Raw genomic sequence first — 18,523 nt, forward strand, 5'->3', positions numbered from 1 at the left:
TCCTCTTCAGAAATAAAACTCAACAATAAAATGATAATGAAGCATATTTATGTATTTTACGATATAAAAGTATCCCTAGAGTAAGAAAAAAATTACATTGGTTGTAGCCTACATGCCGTTCAGTTAGTATAAGCTATATCTATAGTTAATATTTTTGTTGTTGTTGTTGTTTTTTTATACTATAACCAATAGTTTGGGTCATTACTCCAATCTAGTTCTATTTTGTGGCCCTGAATCCGAAACGTTTGAGAACTGCTGTAGTAGATAATCGTAGTATGGAAGCCCGTTTCCGCAACATTAAAATAAAAAATGCCAAATAGAATGTCATACTCATAAGATACTGTTGTGGGGAAAAAGTATTCAACTATTCATCCTAGTTAAATAAAAGGAGATCGATGGATTTCACTTAGTCGGCACATTTATTCATATCTTTGCAAAGAGAGAACAGTCATCATACAGCCCTTATGGCACTGCATTCTGCCCTGTTCTGATCTGGACAGCGTTCGTTCCCCCTTTCTTACAACAATGGAAAGTAGTCAGAGTAATAAAAATTTCAGACACTTTGGTTAACAGTAACATCATATGAATAAACCATGAGAAAGAATCTGATTTGTTATGGGAAGAAGCTATGTCTGGTCTACAAACAGCAGCCTGCAGAGAATTGTGTGGCCTTGAGAGAGAAACAGACTGAGTGAAAACTTTTATAGTGAGTAAATAGGATAAATTAATATATAATAGAAGAGAGATAAAAAATTTCCGACAACGAATACAAAGTATCAATTATGAGATATTTTACTTTATGAGTAATCATTCATAGTTATGACTTTGAAACTTGAAATTATGACTTTGAATCTCATAATTAAGTCTTTCTATTTTATTCTTTTTATTTTCATGTGGTGGAAAAAGGCTATATATATATATATATATATATATATATATATATATATATATATATATATATATATATATATATATATATATATATATATATATATATATATTTTTTTTTTTTCCTATTATTTTATTTATTTATTTATTTATTTAAGTTTATTTTTTCTGTCAATGTACTGTCAATGTACCGATAACCGGTTTGAGATTTTAACATAAATCTATAGTCATGATTGATATTCATTTTTGATTGAGTATTTTTGTATTCCATGATATATAATTTATAAAATATTTATTTCTGCTTGATATTTCAAAAACATGTTTGTTTTTTTTAGATATGAAACGTTTATACCTTGTAGTTGTGCTGCTTTTAATTTGAAAGTCGACGTGGACAGCTTCCGGTTTTGCTCCAAATCTCCAGCTAGCTTAACTAGCTATGTTGTTGCTAGACGACACCATCTCTCACACCGTAGAGTAAACACTAGCCTCTTGTGAAAATGACGGTGGTAGTTTAGTTTAAACAACATCAGCACGAAATGGTTCATTGGCTGCATCATCTAAAGCAAGTCTTATTCCCGGAGACGAGTTTTTGTTTTCTGGATAGAAACCTTCAGGTTGCAGTACAGCTAGCGTCTCTTCAGTGACCTCGCATTTTAACACTAATAACCAAGGGACCCAGCTAAGCTGAAGCATTTTAGCTGAACAAAGGGATGGAAACTTTACGAGAAGCAAGAGTTTTCCTACTTACATGACCTTTGTTTACCATTTATGTTTAGCGAGACTAACAAAATGTCTTTGGAGGCCAGTGATTTCCCATCTGATGAGGACTGCGAAGAGCTGGTGAGTCTGTCATTAAAAAGGGTTTAATAATCATTTAAAAACACTCATTAGATGACTAAATGTAAAACTCCTCAATTAAAGATAGAGTTATATGATTATTACAGTTCTGTAGTATCTGATTATTTCATGGTGCTTAGTGTAAAAGTATTTAACCAATATATATCACCAATTTGACATAATTAATTCAATTCAGTTTATTTCTATAGCGCCAATTCACACCACATGTCATCTCAAAGCACTTTAAAGTTCACCACATCATACAGTCAAATTGATTCAAAGTTTTCTATCTAAAGAAAACCAGCTGATTGCATCAACTCATTGACTCAAATGCAATCCCTCACACTAAGCATGCTTGCAGCGACAGTGGAGAGGAAAAACTCCCTTTTAACAGGAAGAAACCTCCAGAAGAACCAGGCTCATTGTGAGCGGCCATCTGCCGAGGCCGACTGGGGTTCAAGGAGACAGAAGCAGAGATACAGAAAGCATGATGGACTTTGCCACAGTTCCAACTAAATCAATCGTAGGGTCTGCTTGATGACCCATATGCACACTTTACATTATTTCATGTTCTGTAGAACAAGAAATATGAAATGGTTAAATGTTGAAATTGTCCTCCTTTAAGGAAGCAACCCAGTACCATCTTGCTGCAAGCTTTACAAACTGCACCACAATGCAGCCCTTAAAGTTATGCAATAAGTTTTGTTTATTTACAAATGTTATACTTTGATTGTTTATGCTTTGGCATATAAAAAAATGTATTTTTTTTATTTCTCTAATAATTAGTAGGACAAGGAAGCTTTTTCACTCAAACATTTGATGCATATTGGAAATCAGCTGGATTGAGTTTCAAGGCCAAGTTGTTATAAAACCATATGGTTTGCTTGATTAAGATGATTTTGAAGTTTGGTTTCTCAAAAAACAACAACAAAAGAACTGCTACACAGCTCTTTACTGAAAAATGATCCCCAAGATAAAAGACATTCAATGAACCCAGTCCTGTTGGTTTGACCAATATTACATTCACCAAGCTAATCATATTGCTGCAGAGAGAAGAAGAAATATAAACAAATTGTTGACAATCAAAATGGAATAGTTTAAATAAGCTAAAGTAGTACTAGTTCATGTTGCAGTTAGAGCCTGTGGAAAATCATAAAGCTATCCTAGTTGGCACCAGCAGTATGCACTGTCTAATTATTAAGTTGGGTCCTGAAAATGATCCCAGTAAGTAATTATGTAAAATAAAGCTATTTATATGCATAAATCAAGCAGAATACTATGGCGATAGCTGTACTGCTCCACTTGTGAAAGCAACATCTGTTGGGCTCTTTTTGGCATCAAGACAATTACTCTTATTGCCACATCGCCAGACAGGACACTGAAAAAAAATGAATAAATAAAGGGAGTTAGGATTCTGTAAAATCTGTGAAAAGTGGTGTAGTATATACTAATACCGACTGATCAGCTTAGACACGTATCCTTCTTGTGATGGTATTGACCCTAACACAGGAAACAAAAGAGATACTTTACTGGATATTATCTTTAAAAAAAAAAAAAAAAAAAAAACATGATACACCCAGGACTGGTTGCCAGTCCATCACACCCATCTGGAGCATTTTACCACAAAACTTTTTATTTTTTCTCATGACGTTTCCCTCACTTCAACTTGTTCCCACGGGGGGCAGACGTCTAAAAAAAACTCTGGAACTTTATGCTCCTTTAAAACCAGCTTAAATATTTCTTATTTGGTGTCTATCTGTTTTTCCTGTTCAAATCACAACTTTGCAATATTGGAACCATCATAATGTGGTGGTTTATTATTTTCTCAGGTGGAGGATGGTTTCACTCTTCCTGCTGATATCCCAGTGAAGGTAAGCTGCTCTTATATCTTTCCTATTTCTTGTTTACAATTCTCAAATAGAGGCTTCAATTTCTTATAAATATGCTTTTATTTTGGTTCAACACCTGTTTATTAGGGAACATCGAGGAAAAAAATGACTGGCAAGACCCTGTCTTCTCCAAGTAAGACACCTCATAAGTTAGGAATGATTACAAGCAAAAACAAAACACACTTTACTGATTTTTCATTGGCTCTTTTAGGGTCTCCTTATCTCTGCAGTCTAAATATGAACTCAAAAAGAGCAGCAGTGGCAGCCTGGAGACTGCCGAGGTCCTCCTTAGGGGACACTAGAGGCGACATCTCAAGGGAGCATTGTTCGGCTCGCCACACGTCCCTCAGCAACGGCCATGGTAGGTAGGCTTCAATTTAAAAACAATGCTGTGCTCCTCAGAGGGGAGCTTTTCAAAGAAAGCTGGGAGAAGATACAGTATGTGATTTATTCCCTGCTGATATCATTTTCCTTTTTTTTTTTTTTTTTTCTACATTTGTAGATGTGCCCTACATGTTGGCTTCAGAGTCTGACAGTCCAAAGCTGCTAAAACACAAGTCAGCCATGAGGAAGCAGCACCTTCTTTCATTTAATGGTAAGAGAATGTCTTAAAGTTTGCAGGTAGTGAGGCTGACCATCAGAGAAAACTGAATTCAGCTAATTCTGAGCAGAGAGATTTTTTTTCCCTTTTGATTTTATACTCCATGTCATATCATACAGGTTTTACTCTGGGTGCTGTAGACCTCAAAGACAAAGAAAGCATGTATGACGAGATCCTTCACCTTAAAAAGGTAAAGAAAAACACAACTGCATCAGCTTTTATAATTCTCCTAATTGCTCCTCATTCTTCATTTTAAGAGGTGCCGGTCTGTCCCCTTTTGCCATTTTATTCTTTTGTGTCCCCCCCTAGATTATTTATATCCATTTTGACACTAATGATTCAACTCTGGTTAAATTGCAGTCTTCAGAGGCCAATTACCTGTTAGTTTAGATGTGTATCTCCTTCAGCACAGCTATCTAGTAATTAATGCCATTAGTAATCCTCCTTAGAGCCTGATTGCATCACGAGATGCAGATTCAGATGTTTTATGCTGGATGCCTCTAAAAGTTGCAGAGTTTTCTCTGCAGATACTACAGCAGAGAAATATGTTATAGTCAATTTGTTTGTTTTTTTTGCCAGATCTTGGGAAATAATTAGTTAAATTTTATACCCCGAATGATTTTTACTTATATTTCTTCTTGTATTGCGTTGGAATTAAGCCAAACATATATGGAATAGTAGGGGAAAAATTATAATAAAAAAACAAAACATAAAAATTTAAATAGGCCCAAATTAAAGTAGCAGTAATTCATACAATTGAATATAAAAGTAAATATAAGGGGAATTTTGGAGGCATATTTATTATTGAAAGCTATCTGCATTGGTTGCACCAGATGACTGTTCTCCCCACATGACATTTTCAAGTTAAATCAAAGTTGAGAAACCCGCAGTTAATGCTACATTGAAGATAGAAATACTTTGAAATTTTGAATCCAAATGCATAAAATAATTCCAAAATAAATAAAAAATATGTATGTGTATCTTATACATTGAAAGTAATTTTAATGACTATTACAGAGCAGTAATATGGGCGGGACCGTCGTCCGCATGATATATGTGATCATCTAAATCTCTGATAAACTAACAGAATAAGTGATGTTTTCTTAAAAATTAGTAGTGAGTGTATCTAGATAAGAGGTACTACTGAAATATTATATTTTTATGCATTTAACATGTATTAGATATTCTTTAATCTCTATTTGGAAGTGGTTGCTTTTGTAATGAAAATATCAAAATTACTACATCTTCAATTTTCCTGATCCAAATTTTTCTTGTGGGTGCTATAGGGGTGCCATTAACTTTTCTGGGGTAGCTATAGCACCCTCTAGTGCCCCCCTGGCTCTGCCACTCAGGTTGCAGAACACTAACCTGACAACAGCCAGATGCATGTCTCGCTCCGCCTAGCTCCACTCACATGTGAGTGGAGCTAGGCGGAGCGAGACATGCATCTGGCTGTTGTCAGGTTAGCAGAACACAGGCCCCTGACAAATTAATAAAAACCCATTTAGCCAGTGTAAAGAAAAGCAGTTATGTGACTCAGATAGATATTCTACTTCAGCAGTAACCTGCCTTGGTGTACCCTGGTTTGATCAGGGGTCAGATTTCATGAAAAACATAAGGAAAACATAATTGACTCCCAAATTCTTAAAATAATACCTCATTGCAAAGAAAAATAAAGAGATATACTATGGTTGATGTAGTGGTTTGTTTAAAGGAACAAAATTGTAGGAAGGAATGAAATAATAAGAAGTGGGAAAGGAAAAGAAATGGACCTGGTAACCTTTTTGATTTAAACAGATCAGTTAGAAATATAATCTAAACTCTATAAAATGAGTTCCAGCTATTTATGACATTTCTGCATTTCCACTGATCTATATATTTGAGTTTGCCTGGCTAGTTCCAGAGTTACCACGTCAATGTTTGCCTGTGGATTTCTCTGTTTTTGAATGGACTGTGTGCCCCTGTATCGTCAGAGTCTCCAGGCTCAGAAGTCTGACAACCAGCAGATGAAAGCCAAACTACGGCACCTGGAGGAAGATAATGCTAAAAGAGAAAAACAGATTGAAGAACTCTTGGACCCCACTAAGGTTTTGTCACACAATTGTTTTTAAATGTCAACAAGAATGTTTTGTAGATTTTAAAAGCTTTTTTTTTTTTCTTCCTTTGTGGGCAGGGCTCTGAATACACCCGAAGTTTGGTTGATAAGAAAAAAGAAGGGAGTGTGGTGAGTTTGTGCATTTTGTTGGTGAACATATGAAAAAATATAGTTGGAAAACACTTTAAACAGCTTTTGAAGATCAAATCTCTTCCTTTAGATCGTCAATGGGCTGAAGCAGAGAATCCTAAAACTGGAGCAGCAGTGTAGAGAGAAAGAAAATGCTTTAAGGTCAAATAAACTTTCATCACATTGCCAATTCTCTGCTTTTTTCCTCCCAATCTGAAATATTTTCAGATTATTTATTTATTTTTTTTTATTTCAATAGTAAATTGCAAAGTGAGTTGAGGACCACTAACCTGGAGGAGCTGAAGATGACTGTAGAAACATACTTTGAAGAGGTATTTTTTCATGAATTCTGCTGTACTGTCAGTTGTATAGATTTTAAATCTCAATGTGACGCTTTTAAAATGTAAATTTTTACCAGTGTTGCTGTGATTTCAGATCCAAAGACTGAGGGTACTTTTAGATGCTACGGAGAAAAGGTGAGAAGAATCAAAGCACAAACAGCCACCATCTTGGATCACATCATGTTGCAGGAAACAAAAAATACAAAACTGTCCATGATGCCCCGCTGTACAGGGAATCAGAAAGGACAAAATGCAAAGTGTTTGCTTTATTATCTCGTGATCACAATTTGATGGCTAATTTCTGATATACATTTTCTGGAAAGATTTGACCTGCTGATTTAGATAAAAGATGATTCTGACTTCTCATAATTATCACAACAAGCATAAATAACAACACTTGCAATTATTTTTTTCATTGAATCTTACTGCTTTGAGCAGACAGCAGTTATTTAAATTAAGATTACACTGTGAAGAAAATAGCTCAGTTTGGATTTTGTTTTTTATTTTTGTTGTTATAAGTCAAAAGCTGTATTTATCCACCAGTGTTTGATAGTACACAGCTTTACACAACTATTGAAGAAAAAAAAGATTTTAATCTCTAAAAAAAGGCAGAAAAAGGTCAAAATAGCCCTAGGCTAATTAAACGGTCTAGAATGAGCAGATTCTGACCTTCAAGCTGAGTTATACAAAAAAAGGCTGCAAGCTCCTCTGGTTTCATTAAAAATCTGCGCCAGACTGTCGATATTCTGATGAAGGTAAAAAGGCAATTTAGCAATTGCTGTATTTCCATTAGGAAAGCATTATTCTAGGATATATATTTTTGTCCCAGGATAACTCATTAAAAACCCACTACTACTTGTTGCCTTGGCTTTTTTCCACAAGTAGTAATATGTAGTTGTTGATCATGTGACTAGAGGGATGTAAGAGTGTTTCCGCTGTAGTTTAGCAAAACATACAGTCTGATACGGCTGGAAAAAAAACAACAACTCATCCTTCCTTTGATTGAAAAACATGATTTTTTTTCAAAATTTCTGTTTGCATTCAGTAAATTAGTTAAGGCTCAAAGAATGAATTGGATCAATTTTGATTAATCATTTATTGATAGAATCGTCAACTAATTAAGTAATCGTTGGATTATAGAGACTGTAAAACATTCCTTTAGCTGACAGGGCAACCCACTTAGGGCCGGATTTATCAAGATCCAATTTTGCGTGCAGTAATTTGCGCTCGCAAACTGGAATTTTGCGCGAGGGGCTGAACCATGGTTTGCGGGTGATTTAACAAGAGCGATTGCGTAACTGGTGGAAGGTGCAAAACTGTTGGAGACGCCCTATTTAAATGATGGTTTTGCGCGTTTTGTGGTTTGCGGCAAAGTAGTTTGTAGTCTGTACAGACTAGTGCATTAAGAAATTTAAATCTTACAGTGACCCCCAACAAAAAAGATAAATTAGTAAATATATATATATATATATATATATATATATATATATATATATATATATATATATATATATATATATATATTTATAAATTGGCAACCTTTATTCCCTAAGGTGGTATGTGCTGCAGTAAAAAAAAAACAAAAAAAAAAACAGGTGTTTTGTATTGGCCTGTGACTGTGGATGAGATCCCCGCAGCATTTGGCACGTTGCTCCACAGGCGCAGGGGGAGAACCCCGACCCCGTCGGACAGCACTTCTGAAAAAACGAGATTGGGAGATCCCAGCTCACGCTGCAACCGTACGCTGGAATGACCCAGATGCAAAAAAGTGCAATGTTGCAAGGAGTTTTGTGATATCTGGTATTGCGTGGGTCCTCCTTGCGGCTGGCTCCAAATCCATTCGGAGTTCCCCCAACAGCTCCAAAATGGCAATGCTGGATAAACTATATGTTTTGATGATTGTTTCCTCGTTCATTGCAAAAATATTCACACGGAGTGAAAAAATGCGTTCTCTGCGTCTCCTTGCTTCATTTCCATGTCTCCTTCTTGCGACAATAACCGCTGCCATGTGTGCGCAATTACGCATACAGACCATTTGCACTTTCTTTTGAAACGTGTTAAATATAGAGTCAGATACCGTTAGCAAAATTGCGTTCAAGTTTGATAAATCACTTTGCGAGTGCTAAATTAATATATTTACATGTTCTCCTCCCACAAGACGCACTTTAGCGTGTAAACGCCCCATATTGCATATTCATTGCAGAAAAAGTACTAAATGGATCAGAGGCGCTATTTAGCACGTTTTAAAGACCAATGCTTTTAGCACGCTGTTGATAGATCAGTTTGTACATTTTTTAGCGTGCGCAGTGAAATAGCTCACGTTTTAATACACGCAAACCTTTGATAGATCCGGCCCTTAGAGCACTAATTATACCAAGATAGTAAAAATAAATAAATAAATAAATATTTTGTATTTAAAATAAAAAACTTTTAATCTGTCAATACGCTTTTTTCCAGAAAGCCTCAAGTGGAAAAGTTTTACTTTAACCTTGTTTAATTTCGTAAAAAGTCTTCTTTAAAGAATCTTTGACTATCCGATTGAATATTCGGCTATCCGATTATTAATCGATGAATAGAAGAAATAATCGACAGATTAATCAATTTGCAAAATAATCATCAGTTGCAGGCCTAAAATGTATTTTTTAAGTTACATTCTGCGTGGTCATTTAGAATGATGCTTTGAAACTAAAAGGAGCAAACTTTGACTCTCTTACAGTCAGTAACAGCGTTCACCTTGAACAGTATCGATGCTAACAGGAAGTGTTTATGTTTGATGAATTTAGTCATCGCTAAAACTTCACCTTTTTGTCTGAGCTTGATCAGCTTGTTTAGGTCTCCGTCTGCATGTTTCTCTGCAGCAGTCGGGCAGAGAGTAAATGCTCTCAGAGGCAGCAGAAAGCTTTAAGCTCTACTGTTCAACGTTTGGCTGAAAACGTGAAGCATCTGCAACAGGAAAACGCAGCGCTCAGAGAAGAGCTCGGCACGGAAAGTCCTGCTGCTGGAATTAAAGGTCTTTACATATCCTTTACCATCCATATGCATTGAACACCAGAAAAACATGGGAATTACCTTTTTTTTTTAAAAATGTTTAAAACAGGCTGTAGTTTTTTTTTGTATCATTGTGTTTGGCCTCACGTTAATAAGTACAAAAATCCTGAGCAAGCATGTATAAGTCCTCCCTGTCTAAAACCATGAATCATCACTACAATATGTTTAATAAATGTTAATGTGATAAGGGTGAAATATGCATTTGTGTGATTGTAGGTTACAAAGAGTGGAGCAGACAGCGGTTGCTAAGAAGACTGTTAGAGGTGGAGAGGGTAAGAAGAAGTTTTTACTGGTCATGTTTGTAAACACACTGTGTGGCTTAGACGTATAAAAAAATCTCCCACATTAATATTTTGTCCAATCAGAGGCTGGAGGATAGTAGAAGACACACCCATTCAGCTAACGGCATCGTCAGATTGGATAAAGAGGTCCAGGCTACGCCTGTAGAGGCTCCAGGGTTTACCATGGCAACAGAGGCAGCGGTCTCTGTGGGAACTGTCACTGAGCAAGATGGAGAGGTTTCTGCTCTCAGGGAAAACGTCGGCCAATTAGAGGAGGAGATGGTGAAGCTTCAGGAGGAGCTGACAAATAAAAAGTAAGTAAGCAGTCTGTTTAACAAACATATTATCTTCATTAATAATTAACAGTTTGGGCATCAGCTTAAGCAGAAATTCCTCTGATGGAGTTTTATTGGACTTTACCTAAATAGAAAACTTTTAAAGAAGTGACTGACATATAACTATTTGAAGAAGTTGTATAAGTAAAAAGAAATAAAGATTTAAGTATTTTTTTTATATTAACCATTATATTTAACATCTAATCAGAAAAAATGTACTATGATACTTTGAATCTTTTAAGGTTAATGCATTTTGTGTCAAATGTGCATTTATTTATCATTTTATTAAACAGGAATAATTAAATGATAAAAGGCTGTCATCTTCTTTTTACTATTTCCCCAGCAGCTTGAAAAGTCAAAGTTCTGTTTTTGTGTATTTTTGTGTTCACAGTGATGAACTGATGCAGATGATAAAAGAAAGAGATGAACTAGCAAAAGAGACTGAATGGCTGAAATCTGAACAGAAAGAACAACTAGACAGAGTGGAGCAGCAGCATAGGTAGGTTGTTAAATCCTCTGAGCCGTTTCTGGCGACACATCAATCATTAAAAGTCATTAAATAATTATATTTTAAATTTGCAATATGTAAATATATCGCAATATATTATATCATGATGTATTTGCATATTTGCGTGGAACTGCTTCTGGTTGATTGTAAAAAAAAAAAGCTAGAAAAGGGGGGGGGAATGCTAATTTCAACAAAAGTGGCCGGAAATCGAGGAATTGCAGCCAGCTGGCGGTAAAGACGAAGAAGGAATTTGCCATGTATAAATGAGAGTCATAGGTACTTGTTGATGGCTTTAAAATTATTTCCAAGAACATTAAAAAAGCATTAAAAAGCTTTAAAATAGAGTTGCTCATTCCTGTATAAACCCTGCAACAGAAGATCTAGTCAAATACTGAGGGAAAAAAATGTTAAAGCCGACTCACTGTATCCAAACTGAAAACAGCTTTTTGGAATTAGATTAATAAATAGCCTTTTTGGATGCACTTTGTTTTGACTTTAATAAAAAAAAATTTTAAATGGCCAAAATCTGTGTGTATAATCTTAAGCACTAATAATATTTGATAGTTTGCTCAAACCAGTTTTATTGTAGGGGTGCGAAGTAGCAAGGACCTGTATAACCGCAACATTATTGCTGACATTTGCTTTAGACTCATATTTTGGTTTTACCCTATCAAACAATATCCGCCACTGTTTTCTAGGTGCTTTAGCATCTGGAACTGAATCTCTTCCCAAAGCTCGATGCATATTTATTTCTGTAGTTTGTGCAAATGTTCTGTCTGCAAAGCACAATTATCAAATATAATAAAAAAGAAAAAAACTAAGATCTTTAGTGACTGAGGAGAACTAGTTTGTACAATAGGATTAAACAACCCTTTGAATATATCCCGCCAAATATCAGATCCAAAGAGTCTTTTATAATTGCAATGGTGCAATCACTGATATTTCAATCACAAAGAACAAGTCTCCTAGATATGAATAACTTCTAAAGTCTAGATATTGACCAATACATCAACCAGCATTTTTTTTTTAACCACTATTGGTGTTTTGGGGTTGTTTTTTATTGCATCAGCATATCGATCTCTAATCGCTAATGTGCATTTTTACATATGTAGCTGTTTATGCAGCCATTAAAATGCACAGTTTCTGTGCCGTCTGTTGTTTCAGGCAGCAGGCATTCAATAGATCAGCACCTTATAAGATTAATTTTCTATAACTAATAGAACTGCGTCAGCATAAAGAAGGAACTATTGATCTTAACAGTGCACCTTCCCCAGTTTATATGAAGACACTCGTCGTATGTACTGTAGGTTATTATGTTCTTTGTGTAGCATTCAGTGGCTACTGTTTCCATTGCTCTCCATCATATCTCCTTGTATGATTTTAAACTCATCAGAAATTGTCACCATTTAATTTTTTTAATGTTATTTATTTTGCTTTTCTGTTCAGACAGGAGTTAGAGCAGTTGTTGACGAGGGTTCAAACTCTGGAGGATGACAGAAGCAAACTTGTAAAGGCTGAGGTCTGCTTACCCCCTCCTACAGTGGAAGAGCATCTGGAGGATGCTCAGCACCGAGCAGGTCAGGAGGAGGAAGAGGAGAAGGAAAAAGGGGAAGAAGCACAGAGGATGGATGCAGAGATGGCTAAAAAAGAAAAGGCCGCTTTGATTATTCAGACGAACTGGAGACGGCACAGACATAGGGTAGCTAACACGCTGCAGTTACATAAAGGAAGTCATTGATGCTTGAGAGAACTATTACCGTATGTAAGGAATACCTCCCTGTTTTCCTACTGATTCTGTCTGCAGGACACCGTGATGCTGCAGCCAGCGATAAGGGGGCATCTTTTCCGAAATTCATGGCTGAAGAACAATCAGAAAAACACAGAGAATAAGGTATTCCTACAACACTATACGGTTTTTTACGTAGGTATTCATCGCTCTTAACCCCATTCACGTTTTGATGTAAACAGAGTAGTAGAAAAAAAGAACACATGGTTCTGGACTAATGCCTCCGTTAACAGGGTCATCAAATTAGCCATTAGCAAATCATTTTTTTTCAGTGTTTTATTTGTTTGTGCATTTTTCTGTCAGCATTAAAAAGGTGGATTTAGATATCAAGTAGTGGTCCATGAAGAAACTGCAACAATCTTTAAACACCCTGTAGATCAGACTGTAGGTTAGTTTAAATCTAACAAAGCATTAAGATATCATGCATTTCATCTGAAACTTCATTACACCTAAAACAGACACTAGATGGCTCTAAAAGCCACAGAGTTTGCTTGTTTGCTTCCTTCTCATCCCTCTGTGTCCTCTCTGTCTCTCCTCAGTCTAAAGCTTCTCTAAGCAGCAGAAACTCTGCTGATGGAGGGCCAGATGTTGCTGCCCTGACACTGATACAGTCTGCCTTCAGGGGACATTTGGCTCGTTGTGCTCTTGCAACAAAGAGGTTACTCGTCTTTTACATAGATCATTTAAAAACTGCAGCAACAGTTTTATTTTAGAATGATTTTGGTTTTATTTGTGCTTCAGCTCAGGGTTTACAGTGCCTTCTCCAGATGAAAGCTATCCGCCTGACTTTTCAGATGGTCCTAGCAGAAAAGGTAAGGTTTGACTGCTTGATGTGCATGTCTATAAAGAAGTGGGACAAAACCAAAGGGCACCGCTTTGCTAGAATTTTAAACTTCTCGGTGAAAGGATTGCTTTTGCAGTCATAAGAAAAACTTAAGTATAACCCTCCTGCTTACTTAGGATTTAAGAGGGATAGCAGCAGCCAGAAGGCGGTAATCAAATGTACCTAATTAAAGGTATAATGGAGTTTTTTTTTCTGGGTGGATCATCTAAATAAGTGGTCCTCCTAACTGTCAATCATTCTGGTGATATGTTTACATAAGGACGTCCTACTTGTTTGTCCCCATTTCACTTTAAGAAATATCTGCCTGCTGAGAATGACCTCCCCTAGGTGGTATTCTTAATATTTTCATATTTCTGATGCATGGATACCCTAAAATTTAGAGTTTTGGTGGACAGATAAATTTGAATTAACATGATTTCTTCTTATATGGAGACACGTTTTAGTCGATGTGCTACAGTAAGCGTCTGATTAATCTATTCCCTGCACATTGGATGGCATTTCCCGCTTTTGCTATCAACACCATTCTATATCATTTCTGACAAAACATTAAGAATATGTTTAAAAGTTCCCTTTTTCGTTTTTATCATATTTCAATTTGTTTTCTCATCAATATGCAAAGGGGAGGTATTTCTCTGCATTTATCTGTTCACCAATACTCTAAATGTTTGGGCATCCATGCATATGAAGTATGAAAATATTAAGAATATGTTTAGAAGTTCGCTTCTCGTTCATATTGCAATCCGTTTTCTTATCAGTGTGCGACAAGCATAACGCGGTAGTGAGTCTGACATAGTGGAAAAATTGCATAGCTCCTTTTAGAAAGTAAGCTTGTATCAGTGATGCAAACAGCAACTTTTAAACGGCGTGCACAAGGAGAAATGGGCTTGTGCACGCTCTCGTATGCGTTTAATAGGCATGTGCATTATGTGCATTTTTAGGAGGGGGGGGGGTCTTTTCAAAAATTCTCAAAAATCCTCCACTAGAATAGAAAATTCCTTTATTGTCCAACAATGGGGAAATTCTGGTGTTTACAGCAGCAAAAAGATCATAGAAAAAAATGGTCACACAAATATGGACCATAGAAAAATGTATAGGAATAACATAATAGTGAAGATTTAAAAGATTAAACAATAAAATACTGAACTGTAAAGTGTTTTAACAATATAATACTGTGCACCGGGAGAATAAATAACCATTATACAGCTATGGACATTTTAAAAGCAATGGATATTTGAAAAGAGCAGCAAACAGAGATGTGCAAAATGACAGCAGAATGTTATTTAACTGACTAAGATAGAAACTGTGCAAAATCAGCATGAATGTAACAACTTATTGAGGTTGTTGGGAACAGTGATGGTTAAAGAGTCTTACAGCTGCTGAGAGGAAGGATCTGTGATAACGCTCCCTGGTGCATTTAGGGTCCAATACACCTTTGATTGATCATTAGCAACTGTAACCGGATATAAAAGCAGGAGGTTTTTACTGTTTGGTAGAAACACGTCAGAATTAATCTGATTGAAATAACTGTTGCTAGCCATCAATCTTAAAACAGTTGAAAGATGATTTACAAAAAAATATGAATCCATCATTCTAAATTGAGAGAGTATTTTCAAGAAGCATCTATTTTAAAATTGATAGTTATCTTCCCAGAAAACTAGTCCATTATCTGGCAGCACAATCATCTGACAAACTGCAAAAAAAAAAAGAAAAGACAAGAAGAACTGACTCTACATTCCTCGTTTAGCATTTTGTTCAGAACAGAACACAAAAGGCCTCATTTCAGAGAATCTGTAGAAAGATTGTTAGGATACTTCTGAAATATTTTCCTTTAATTTAAAAGTGATGTTCAGTAAAAAATATTGTTTCACATTTTCTCGTAAATCCCTTGAACTAATCGTCGAACTCTAGTGTTGAGGCTTGAAGATTTTGGTTAGTTTGAAGACACAGGATCTGACAAAGTCACTGAGTGCTTTGCAAGAAACCTTGTTTCAAATGTGAGGCCATGTAGCTGATAGCTGAATCTGGACCCAAACAGGATTATCAGCAGGGCAGCGAATCACAACAGCAGCAAACATTGAAGAACAGATGTCTGGAAATAAAGGGAATCAAGTCAGAATCCAGACTTGAAACCGATTTAAATGCTCTTGTTGGACTTTCAGAAGGTTTTGCAGAATTTAATGTCTGGAGACCTTGGTTTACTGGAGACATTTTGTAAATTAGAGAGAGTTAGAATTCCTCTAAAATATATTTTTTTTAAATCTTAAGGCGATAAACAAAAAGAGTTGATCCACTAGGTACTATAACTTAAGATTATGTAAGGTTTCCTATTATTACATTCCCTGTTTGTTGACTACATTCCTTTTCCTCATTGAAACTATTTCTAGTGTTGGATTCAATCTTTTAATAGATGAGGCACAGCAGATGTTTTCTGTCTCTCCTGTATATTTGCGACTCTCTGTCTGAATTAATCTCAACATCTCAGTATAATTTGTATAGTCTCTAATGATGGTGGACTCTTTTATAGTGTGGGGATACAAAAATAATTCATCCACATTAAGAATTATACTACAGTTGGAACCACCTTGAGCCCGAGTCGAGCTTCTGCCTTGATTTATACTAAGGTGTGCTACGCTGTACTCTAAAGCTAAGAATTGCCCTTCGTTACTCCCCTGACACCTTTATGAGTAGTGATGGATCTACCTGAAGTGCTTATCTAATTCCATGACGGCGCGCTCCTCTGCAGCAGCCAGGCCTCTGACAGTCTGCGGTAAAAGACTGATGATGGCACTCAGCAGACCTGCCAGCCTCTAATGATGCTATCTCTTATGACCTGTAAAGATTGCTATCTAAGACCTGACCAGAAGGTCTCACTGAGCTTTCAGGGACTCCCTGGTTCCTCTAGCGTTAAATCACAGAGGTTTGGTCAGCATTTGGGTCCACAGAGCAAAATGCTGAGCTCAGCTTATTCTATACATGCTTACAAGCCTGTTGCTGTGTTTGACATGTGACTTATTCACTTAAGTGAGTCTGCAATGCACCACTTTAGCAATTTTGGAGCAAAGGTGGGGCTTTAGTTCTCTTTTCTTCTTCTTCTTTTTTTGCAACAAAAAAAAGCAATAACTAAGGTGTTATAACTTGGTTCCCTAAGGGCAAAAACCCTCAATTGAATCTTTAGTGATGCACCTTCTTATTTCATCACAGCATGTTATCTTCTTTAGTTCTTACATACAGTCAGTTATACGAGAACAAAAAACAAAACAAGATAGGACTGATATAAGAGGCTGCTAATGGGGGGAAGGCATAAACACTGCTAAAAAACTCTATTTTCCATATACCTGTGCCTCCAAACTAGAAAATGTTTCTAGACTGCAGATGTAATGTTGTATAGAAGAAGCCACAGGAGATCTGTTAGGAGTAGCTTCAGAGGGATTTAAAAGTCTAAAGGAGGTAATAAAGAAGCATTTCTTAGTTCTGGAGTCTAGAAATAAATGAAACAGATGATATTGATATCATGTGGACTGGGATGTGGACAAGAGATGTCTAAAATCTGATCGATTTAGTTCATAAATGTAAAGACACATCAGGCTTTTAGATCTTTGTTTTAAATACTGAAAGGGGAAATTAACCGTATTAGTTCAAGGTGGTTCACACGTGCAGTTTTTTTTTGCTGTCCATATTACTCTTTCTAGCAGATGTTTTTTATTTTAGTTTCACATTTCACAGAATCAGGGTGAACATTTTGAACCGGACCTTCAGATTTTCTTTTTTTTTTTTTTTTACTTGTTATTATTTTTTCTTATTGTTCGGTTTCCACTCAGGTTCGTGATGATTTCCTGTGACAGTAGAGAAGTTACTGATGTTTTTTTTCTTCTTCTTCTTTTTTTTTTTTTTTGGTCAAGGTTCTGATTATCTTGGTAAAAATGCCAAAAAGGAACAAGACCTCGATCCTGTCACAAACCCTTTTGTCTCCGGCAGGTCACACGCACAAGGTTAGAGGAGAAAACAAGACGTCACCTTTCCTCATTTGATTTTTAGATTCACACACACATGAATGTTGGTTGGTAACATCTGGTTTGCATACTCTAAGCTGTGAATACCTTTTCTGTTCTTTATAGCTCAAAGACATCCCCGCTCCACGGCAGAGTTGGATGCAGACACCGGAGTCGAATCCGATGATTCAGATGAAATCATTGTGTCTCCGTCACGTCCACTGAGAAGGAGAGAAGTCCTATTACATTAGATCTTCCACACTCTTTTCCTTTTATGTTTTATCATGACGTCCTTCATACGCTTTATTATAAATTATATTTTAAATGAGAAAAATAATGAACATATTGGCTTCCTAAAAGAATCAATAATTAAAAGTTTAGTTATTGTTTTTCTTTATATAATTTTGAGCCATTAATGATTCTTTGGTTTAACTGCTGAAGAAGCTGCTCCTGATTAATCATACTGCAGTGACCCGTATTACTGTAAATTCACCTGATTGTGTCAGAATGCCTGACATGAAAACCATGCAGATGATCCTACAAAATAATCATGACCTGGAGGTGTGAACCGAGTCTCATTGATGCCAAACTGTGAATGAACGACAAATCACTCTACTGCAATACTGAACTGTCATTCTGATGTAGGAAACCAGGGTGGATGTGTAGTTCTATTAAAAGCTCTGCTCTAAGGAAAGCATTGATTTGTAAAGCTATCAGAAAAGAACTGATGACTGCAGTCCTCATTCTGAGGATATAACCTAATGTGCGAGGCGTTCAATTAAGTCATGCCCTTAAAAATTTAGTTTCAGATCGTTTTTTATTTTAATTTTATGAGGCTCTTTCGTGTGTTTTTTGTTATATATGAGTTGTTTTAGAGGAAATGTTATTTTTACTACTACATTGCTTTTTTCACAACAAAATCTCAATAAAGTCTTGTTTTCCATTAACTGTA

At 36.0% G+C, this 18,523-nt stretch overlaps 1 protein-coding gene across 2 annotated transcripts; it reads left to right on the top strand.

Annotated features, from left to right (window-relative positions):
* The first annotated feature begins 1,292 nt into the window (after positions 1–1,292).
* iqce (IQ motif containing E) lies at positions 1,293–18,523 on the top strand. Of its 2 annotated transcripts, none has more exons than XM_038285330.1 (21): positions 1,293–1,728; positions 3,555–3,596; positions 3,702–3,747; positions 3,826–3,975; positions 4,117–4,209; positions 4,335–4,405; positions 6,189–6,302; positions 6,389–6,439; positions 6,531–6,601; positions 6,699–6,771; positions 6,875–6,915; positions 9,639–9,790; positions 10,045–10,100; positions 10,194–10,423; positions 10,836–10,943; positions 12,399–12,651; positions 12,757–12,843; positions 13,278–13,396; positions 13,480–13,550; positions 17,482–17,571; positions 17,698–18,523. In XM_038285330.1, exons 1-21 carry the CDS (start codon positions 1,657–1,659, stop codon positions 17,820–17,822), a joined length of 2,115 nt encoding a protein of 704 aa, XP_038141258.1. In that variant the 5' UTR covers positions 1,293–1,656; the 3' UTR covers positions 17,823–18,523. The 2 variants fall into 2 exon arrangements, with proteins under 2 accessions (XP_038141258.1, XP_038141259.1); XM_038285331.1 differs by having other exon boundaries at positions 9,642–9,790.

This window comes from Cyprinodon tularosa, unplaced genomic scaffold (assembly GCF_016077235.1).
Source record: "Cyprinodon tularosa strain WSP-4 unplaced genomic scaffold, ASM1607723v1 ctg21, whole genome shotgun sequence".
Taxonomy (NCBI): domain Eukaryota; kingdom Metazoa; phylum Chordata; class Actinopteri; order Cyprinodontiformes; family Cyprinodontidae; genus Cyprinodon; species Cyprinodon tularosa.